Source organism: Buceros rhinoceros, unplaced genomic scaffold, assembly GCF_000710305.1.
Source record: "Buceros rhinoceros silvestris isolate BGI_N320 unplaced genomic scaffold, ASM71030v1 scaffold22436, whole genome shotgun sequence".
Classification (NCBI taxonomy): domain Eukaryota; kingdom Metazoa; phylum Chordata; class Aves; order Bucerotiformes; family Bucerotidae; genus Buceros; species Buceros rhinoceros.
In genome coordinates this window covers 4,181-13,632 of record NW_010418391.1, presented here as the reverse complement: position 1 = coordinate 13,632, position 9,452 = coordinate 4,181, and the positions used below count along the sequence as shown (strand labels likewise).

The 9,452-nt window shown below is 39.6% G+C and overlaps 1 protein-coding gene across 1 annotated transcript; it reads right to left on the bottom strand.

Moving 5' to 3' along the window:
* Positions 1-364: 364 nt before the first annotated feature.
* LOC104495559 (BTB/POZ domain-containing protein 1) lies at positions 365-9,041 on the bottom strand. The gene is made up of 7 exons (XM_010138539.1): positions 8,884-9,041; positions 8,249-8,354; positions 6,436-6,633; positions 5,982-6,174; positions 5,345-5,432; positions 1,444-1,590; positions 365-637 (listed from the first exon to the last, which is right to left on the bottom strand). The coding sequence occupies exons 1-7, from the start codon at positions 8,995-8,997 to the stop codon at positions 479-481; spliced, it is 1,005 nt and encodes a 334-aa protein (XP_010136841.1). The 5' UTR covers positions 8,998-9,041; the 3' UTR covers positions 365-478.
* Between the last annotated feature and the right edge of the window lie 411 nt (positions 9,042-9,452).

Here is a 9,452-nt window from a genome sequence, read left to right as displayed (position 1 = left end):
TAGCAAGAGGAATCCAGCTTTCACGGTGTACTTCACGGAAATACAGCAGCAGTCCCAGTCCATAGGGTCATTCCACGGTCATTCTGGAAGAAGTGTAAGCTAGGACTGCAGCAGCAGCAATCCTGTCTTTTTAGGACAGGTTGGGGAAAATATACACAGGAAGTTCATAACGAGTAAGGATTTTCCAGTTCAAAAAATGGCTTTTACTACATGAGAAACAAAGGGGTGAAAATACAAAGCGATTAATCACAAGATACTATTTAAACCAATCTTTTCAACAGACAGAGTCCTTACTCCACTTGCTGTTTTGTTACGAGGAAAAGCTGAATTACATTCTGCCACTCATTATGCAGAGGATGGTACCTCTCAAAAAAGTTAGTTTTGTCTTCACACACTCACGTAATGTCACAGAGTTTTTTAGCTGCTGCCAGTAGCGAGCTGAAGTCCACTGATACACTGACACATTTGAGATGTGAAATTATGTATAAAATATGATTTCTGGTATCTGTCCATCTTCTATTGATGTGCCATTGTTGTTACCTGGTGAGCTATAAAAGACAAAGCATGTTTTGCTAGCAGTAGGAGATTCATGGATCACTTTCTTCAAACCTTTTGTTCCATAGTGGGAATCGGGACCCTGAAAAACATCAGCGGAGATCAGCAGCTGAATGGACGTGCCTTACTGCACTTGGGGGAAACACAAGCAAGTGCCCTGTGTCTAAATAACAACAACAACAACAAAGTTTCTCTGACAGTAGACTTCAATACTTGATTTTATCCAACTAATAGTGAATAAATACTTCTAGTATTTCGCCTTGCCATACAGATTATCTCTATTCTCACTTAGTTCCCTGCCTCAGCTTCTTTAAATGTGCAACATTTTTTTCCAATACACTCAACTTTGATTTCTGAATAGGTAATTACATTTAAAAAAACATATTTTTTGAGAAAACACCGAATAAATAAATTTGTCCATGACATTAATGGGAGACTTTCCTAGAACAAGTAATTCTTTCTCTAATTCAGCACTAGTATATAAAAAGTGAGTTAAAAAAAGCTTCCAGTTTTCTTGACTCTAGCTGCTGGTTAGAATATCCTTGATAAAAGAAATCAAACTTAAATTTTGAAAGAGAGCTGCCAGATTAAATATTCTAGATATTTTTGCCCACACAGAACTAGTGACTTCCATCGGGACTCATTCTATCTCTTGTATCAAGCCAGAAAGCGGGAAGGCACAAAGGATCTGGCTAGGAATTTCTGTGCTGTGGCACAGAAGGCAGGCAGCAGTCTTGGAAGTTACCGTGGAGTTAAACTATGTCCTTCTTTAGCACTAAACTTACAATAAAACCAAGACCTAGAAGACACTTTCCCATCAGAAGACAGATAAAAAAACACCTCTTGCATCAGAGTAACATTTTCTTCTGTACTGTCAGGCATTCTTACTTTCAGCGTTGCACAAGCTGTGTAGCAAACGGTTGGCAGAATCTCTATAGGTTCTTTGAACATAACTCTGAATGTGCTGGCTGTTCCATCACAGCTGAATCCGGTATCGTTTTGTCCTAGCGTTTGATTCTTCTCATAATCAATTATCTGTACAAAAACATAACGACAGTATTTTTATGCTTACGAGACTGAGGAAGATTCCTATTGTACGCCTCTTAGAGGATTACAAGCAAGCACTTGCCTACTCCACCCATTTAATGGCAGGGGGAATGCAATCTCAGAGCTGGAAAGCAGGTGTCCCTCCCGATGCCAGGAGGGCTGGCCCAGCAGTGTGCAGAACAGCCTGTGGGTTTGACCCAGGCTGTCCCCGCTGGAAGCCAGGGTCAGCACTGCTCCAGCCAGGTTATGGTCTTGGCTTGGGAGATGAAGAACAGCTCTTAGTCCTTCAACTTCTGACCTTCATATACTACACGTAATCCTGTCCTTAGATTTCCTGATCTTCGTACACCCACACAGCCCACAGGAGGGAAGCTCATTCGGCGGCTGTGGCTCATTTAGAAAACAAGTTTTTGCAGATAATGTAAGCAGCCAGTGACACGTTCTTAAAGGAAAACAGGGATTTCTGCTGCTAGGTTTTATACAATTTATTTTTAGTCTAGATTGATCACATGAATTACACTTAGACTACATATTATTTCTTTTGCTTTCAAATTTAGTGGCAAATAGGAATCACTAACTGAGATGCAGTAATAACAGACACCTCACTTCTTGTTTCAGATAGCTATTCCGATCCGTGCTGCAAACACCTCTTGCAGAACTCGGGTATCAGAGCTTCAGAGTAACATGAACACTTCTCATGACCACTGCACTAACAAGAATCCTATCAATTTTAGTAATTTATAATTACACTGCCATATAATTTTTAGTATTGCACAAAATGAGATGAAGCCCTATTCTAGGCAAAACGGGCTCTACTTTTTTCCCCAGCCACAAGAAGTATTAACAATTACAGCGCTGAAGCCCTAAGCCCCTTTCACATAAAAGACATCTTTGCAATATACATGCAATACTTCCAAAATAATAAAGAGAACCTGTATAAGGTGGATGGCCTTCACCTGAACCATACAGGTAGATGAGCTTTTCAGCTGGGATCAGGGGCATGTTTTTCAAATGAATCTCTTGATCGCTCCCATTTAACATGCTTTGGTTTGCCTTGCAAGAACTAAATTGTTTTCAGATCTTTTCAGATAAATTCAGCAAACGTGCTGAGAGAGCACACTAAATGCTCTCATCTGCTAAAAGGAATTTAGCAGAGAGGATCAAACAGGCGATAATGCAAAGTAAAAAACCCCGAATGTGTATAGGAGAGCTACTGTGTCCTCAGTACCAACTCTCTTGCTCTAAAGTGCAAGTGATACTCAAGTATGCTTGAGTGCATTGTGATACTCATTTCCACAGATGGACAGTTTGAGAAAATCAAACCAATGGCACTTCAAGTTGAGGAATTTGCAAGTGAGCTTTTAAGCTGAGGAATGTGGAAAAGCTAACAAATTCCTTCAAAACCTCATTCCAGATTCATTCAGCTTGGAACACCGTAAGAGGAAGGGCACAACATTTCTTAAGAGACAGACGCAAAATTCCTATCCTTAAATACAGGATGGCCAGAGAATAATAATGATCAAATAGGAAAAAGAAGACAAAAAACCTCCCATTTAAATAGGGTGCCCAGAAATGAACCAAAACAGCATTTGCAGCATGTGCTAGAAGTGTATGATATAAGAAAGGGACAATGGAATTTCTGTCCCTACATGAAGTCACAGATTCTCTCTCTCACAAAATTTCCCACGCACCTAATAAATCAATGTGATTTGATAGTACCAGGTTACAACATACACGGCACAGAGTAAAACCATGCCAGTCACAGAATACTAGTTAGAAACTTTAGAATGAAATCAAAACTAATACCAGCAAGAAAGAGAATTCAAATGGACTGAAATTCCATACTTAAATCAAAAAAATATAGCGCTGGAACGCTGTTACAAGACGACAATCCTGAACACAACATGCTAAGGGAGATCAAACAGGCTACAAGAGCAGGAAATACAATTCTAGTGGTGTCTTCGATTACCAGCTTGGACAGGGCAAGTGTCATATCAGGACATGAAGCAGGGGTGACATTTTTAGATGCTATCACTGACCATTTCATGCGCTTGCTAACCAACTGCTCAGTAGGAAGAAACACAACCCTTGATTTGGTACTGAGTGACGAGCAGGATCAGATTCAAAACTTCATAATGGAAACACTACGTAACAGTGTCCATAATAGACTTGGAGTCAATGCTCCCATGTGAGCAACAAAAGCAAACTCTCCACAGCTGTGCTGAATTTCAAAAGGAGAACAATCAGGAAGCTTGCACAAAAGGATCTAAAAGGAGCAATTAAGAGAATCAAATCCTCCTAAGACAAATTCAGACTACTGAAGGAACACTGCATGCCCAAGTTAGGGGCATTCCCTCTTAGGAAAGGCTTGAGACAAGCGGGAAAAGAAGCTGGCATGGCTGATCAGCTAAAGGCTGAAAATAAACAAACAAAAAAGGGCATCCTATAGAAATACGAAGTTGTATCCAGATTAAAGTAGAAAGGTTCAAACTGACAGATTAAACTGCAAAAAATACAATTTAAAACTAAAGTTGAAGTAACTCTACAGAAGTAGTTATGGTAACAGCAACACACAACCTTCTGCCTAATAATCAGTTGCAAATAATTATGATGTCAACCTTTCCAAAAAGATCTGGGCAAGGACAAGCCTCTAAGCCCCAACACGTGTTCCAGGCGAGGCAAGAATATAATAAATACCCAGTCGGGTCAGACAAATGGTCCAGTACGCTCTGACAGTGGCAGGAGAAGATGTTGCTAAAGGTTAGCACCTAAGTCTGGGCTCTGCTGTCCATTCCCCCAGCATCCACAACTGTTCTGCAAGGGGTGCTACAGTGCACATCCTCCTGTGTTCCTTCTGGCATCTTCTAAAAGAACATATTCAAACACCACCAAATTCAAAACAGTGGTATCTGCTTCTTGTGGCAGTATGTTTAGTTTCCTCTGCATTGAAAAAATACTCATCTGTTTTGATCTGCTAGCACGAGTTAAGAGTCTCTTCTTTTTAGGATTCTGGGGTTTGCTGAATAACAAACTTCTGCATTTATCTCACCTATTGTACTCATGATTTTAGAACCATTGCTCTCACCTCCCCATTGCCTTTTCCCCTACAAACTCCAGAATCCTAGCCTTTCTGGTCTCCCTTCTATCCTCTTTTCTCTACCTTCTAGTTCTACTGTGTGAGATTGGGAACTGCACGCAATACTCAAGATATGGGCATACCTGGGTTCCATACAGCAACACAATGTCACCTTTTATCTTGTTTTCAGTATCTTCCTGGTGACACAGTGGGCTTTTTTAGCAGTCACTACATGTTGTGTCACTGATTTCAGATCTCCTTCCTCAATTACTAGAAACTTTATTAAAGGACAGACTTTGTGCACAAGTGAACAGATTACAAAGACAGTAAATTCCTCTGCAGAAAGCTTGCAGAAGTTCAAGGTTAGCAGGGTAGGTATCCTGAAGAAAGATCCACCAGGAGCTGCTAAATAGAGAAACCAAATTTGCCTTAGCAAACGTCGTTTAGGAAACTGAAAATGATTAAGGACAATACAGCAGAAAGGGAAAAGAGTTTCATGTTGTTCTTACTTTTCCCTAGTTATCTGCTTATGACCACTGCTGGGGACAAAACACAGATTAGATTCCTGGCCTATCAACTTCCCCTACCTAAGTATGTATCAAGCTTTTTACAAGAACTACAAGTGTAGTTTCTGCATTAAACCTATTTAAACAGAATATACTGTACCTGTATATTAACTTGATAGTCTGTGGGTCCATGAATAGATCCATATAATCCAAATCCCACCACGGAAATTCTTCTATTAACTGTGAACCTAATAAGACACAAGCCAAGAAAGGAATTTAAACAACTGAGATGGGTGTGTTACCTTATTCCCAGCCAAGCAGGAAAAAAACCTCCCACTAAAGAGAAGGGAAATAAACTGAAAATAACAACTTTTTTAATTCAGTAACACTTTCTATTTACAGTTCAATAGTAAGAAAAATGCTATGTAAGGTATCAGCTTTACAGGTCAAAGCTTTTCTACTTGCCCAAGATACTCAGTATCACCAAAGAAAAAAATAACCAGATTCTTTTGAATATCTCCAAAATAAAAACAGGTCAAGACTTTGCATTTCAAAAAGGACTATGCAGCTAACACCCAAAAATCTAGAATGCACCCAATCCTCCTCAGCTCTGTTCTTTGCTACTTTATATTTTAGGTACACAACATCCCAAGTTATTTTAAAAAATACCAAACGTGCCCAAACCGAACCAGTATGTTTGTTAGTGTATCTTCCACTGAGGTGTTGAAATTGAGTAGTATGTTCCTCTCCTTCCCACAGTTTTCTGTCTCTCCTCCAAATGGTTTCAAGAGCCATACCTGATCCGATCACTTGTTCCACTGTAGCCCCAGCGACTCTCCACTTGCTGGAACCTGTTAATGCTGCATTCTTTGCCTCTAAGGCAACATCTTGGTCGGTCAATATAATCTACTTTAGGTTTAGGATTGACAGTAAAATGCAGAAAGAGATTTACTACTTCCCGATCTGACAAGATTCCAGACTGAGCAGGGCCTATGAAAAGACAAGACTTCTAAGATGAATCAAAGAATTATTCCAACTGTTTTATTTAAACCACACGTATTCGCAAACTAACAGGACAATAGCATTTTCCAACAGTCAGAGTACACTCTGCCAAAGGTTTTGCTTTCCTTTGAGCATTACAACTTCTACTCGTACAATATTCATTACAGAACAGAGCGTTAAGCATCTAAACACAGGTGAACAGTGCAGAGATATGGTCCAACAATTAAGACAAAACCCCCCAAAACTCACCTGCTGCAAACTCTTCAATAGTCATTAATGGAAAGCGGATTAAGGAGAGAGCTCTTCCAAGCACTTTTTGTTTGTTTCCAAATGTAACGGGCAGCTGTTGTCTCTGACATTCTGCTTCTGCCCAGCGAACAACAGCTCCAAAGAGTCTACTTTCTCGAATACTAAGGGTATCTCTTTCTAAAACTGCACATAATGTGTCTGAAAGTTAACAGATTTAGATCAGTTTTCATCCAAAGCAGTAACAGTACTACACATTAAGTAAACTCAAAATGTTAAAACACTAAGAACATTCATAATAAAACATCACAGATAAGACAACTTATATATAAAGAAATCTCCCAATGGCTTATAGACTCCAAACTAGAAAATCATTTTCCTGCTAAGACGACAGCATATGAACTTTCTTCTTGATTCCTAAGAGTGTGACTATATATAATCTATGTAGTGATAACCAATATCCTAAAGGATTTCCATGGTGAGGGCAAGATCAAAACTGAAAGTGATCGAGTGGTGAATGCACACTATTAAAAAACCAAGTTATTGATGATGACATTGTCATATTCTCATTGCGGCCACCACCTGCCAATCTGGATCAACTATTGACACAAGCAGCAGTGGTGCATATAAAACTGCTTTAAAGATTCATGAGAGTGATATTAAACATTGACGTATTCGCCACCCACAGGGCTTGAAGGTGGAACACAGGACATGAAGTAAGGTACTCCGATGTGTTTCACAAAAGCAAGCTTTCCTCTACTTCTTACTCATTCTGGCATTTGATTAGTAACAGGTATGCAAAAATTATCACGGAACACAAGTTTGGAAAAAAAAAAAGTGTTTTCACACTATGAATCGTTGGTCTTCTTTGGGAATTTTTACATGCCCTGAATTTAAGCAAGGCATGATTGTGGTCACAGAAAATACCATATTGGAAAGTCAAAACAGACTGGGACTTATCAAGGGTAGAGACGAACACTCACAGTCTGGGTACAAATTGCACTGAACACAGGTTAACAGTGACTTCACAGTTTCTTTAAGCAGCTAGAAGGCCTTCCTTCAGCCTGAGTTTTTCACACAGTCTAGCTGAATTGGAGTAAAATCTCAGACACATCTAGTAGCAGTGAAATTAAGTAAGCAAATTTACACCTGCTAGCTTTTCTTAAAAGATGAAACATAGGAACCAGCAGTTTCGGTATTGAGTTTTTAAAACAGATTTCATAAACTGTACCTGATCTCAGCAACTCTGAATAGAGAGGTACCACGTGGCAGCAAAACAGTATGATTCACGTTACTCATTAAAAGCAGCTGTGGTCCCTCAGGGACCAGGCACAACACTTGGCAAGCGAAAGTTTTTGCTTTAACGAAAGTGCAGTGATATCACAGTGGGAGCCCCGTGACACCAACACTAATCAAATGGAGACCCAACACAGTGGAACCCTGCTCTGGAGTAAAGCTCAAAGGAAAGCACTGCAGGGGTGGATAATAAAACTTGCACTGATTAAGAAATCATACATATTCAATGTCCTGGTTTGCTCATTAGCAAACTTGCCAATGTAATGCAGGTACTGTTATCCACATTCTGAGATCCACAGCTGGCTGTCACACTGGCACCTGTGCAAACCTGCACCTGTGGGTGCAGATGAGTGAGAAAGAGAACTACCCCAGGTTACCATGACAAGGAGATAAGATGCGCTTTGGACTCTACAGACTCGGACGGGGGAGGTGAACTATCCGGGGGGACTGTAACAAGGTTTTCTTGCACTCTGCAATGCCCTCCCAAAGTTTAATGCTTAGGGCACATGAAGTAACTTACCTATATCAATATCAGTAAAGCCTTCGGCACTTATTGCATCCATCGTACTTTTGTCTATTGTGTCAAGACAAAGACTAGCAAGCTGAGGTTCATCAAACAAACGAGCCTAAAAAGGTAAAGAAATACATCTTAAGCAAGGACTTGACAGGCCAGTCACCTTAAAACAAGTATTTTTACTCTTGTACAGATCTAAATTAAAATAGGGTGATTTGTCTGGGTACTCTTTGTGTTTATACTTTAAAGAGCACTTAAATTCTCAAAGTTGTACATAATTAAGGAGAACTCAATAAATGCAAGTTTTCCATTATGCTTATGTTTGTAGTTTTGGCAATATAACTAAAAAAAGTACACATCAAATCCACTATAGTGAACTGAAGCACAGTCTTAACAAAAAGCAATTAAATTCATGCAAATACACTGTAGAATAAATTGGCTCCAGTCTACTCCATATTAGAAAAAAAAAAAGAGGCTTTCTTCCACATTAATAAGAAGCTGAGACTGTAAAAATGCTAACAGACAAGACATTTTCATACATCAGCTAGACTACATGATAGCAAACTCACTGTGAGGTCATGTTTACCCCCTCCAAACACTGATTTTGCTAGTAATTCAAAACTAAGCTTAAATTTACCTACTTGAGTAAGCAACATAAATGCATTATCTGCTCGGAGGTGCTTCGTTAGAAAATCTACACAATGTGCTTCCAGGGCTGGGACTGCATACTTCTTAGCAGTGTATAAAGTAGTCATGACTGTTTCTGGACCAATTTGAACTTCATCTGAATAAAGAAACCTAGAAATCAATACACAAACACAGATTATAAAACCCTATCCTGAGGGGGCCAGTCGAGCACACCATTCACAGTCTCTTTGCATTTAGAGAACAAGTCAAAGATTTGCACTCTGAACACGCAACAGTTGACCGTGTAGCATTTTTACAAAATAATAAGCTAGTTAACAGGTTAAAGAAAGAATATGACGATAACCTAATGGCATACATTTGTTTTAAATATGTACTCCCTAACACTGATCTAGCTGTACTAGTTATACATAGCTACCGCACTGTAAACAACAGCTGAGCTGCAGAATCACTCCACACACGACAGCAGCAGGAAGAGCAGCATTTCTGAGTATCGACACACAACCCTCCATGGCTGGATCTCTGAACTGGACTTACTGACAGTGCACACTACCTTCCCCACCTT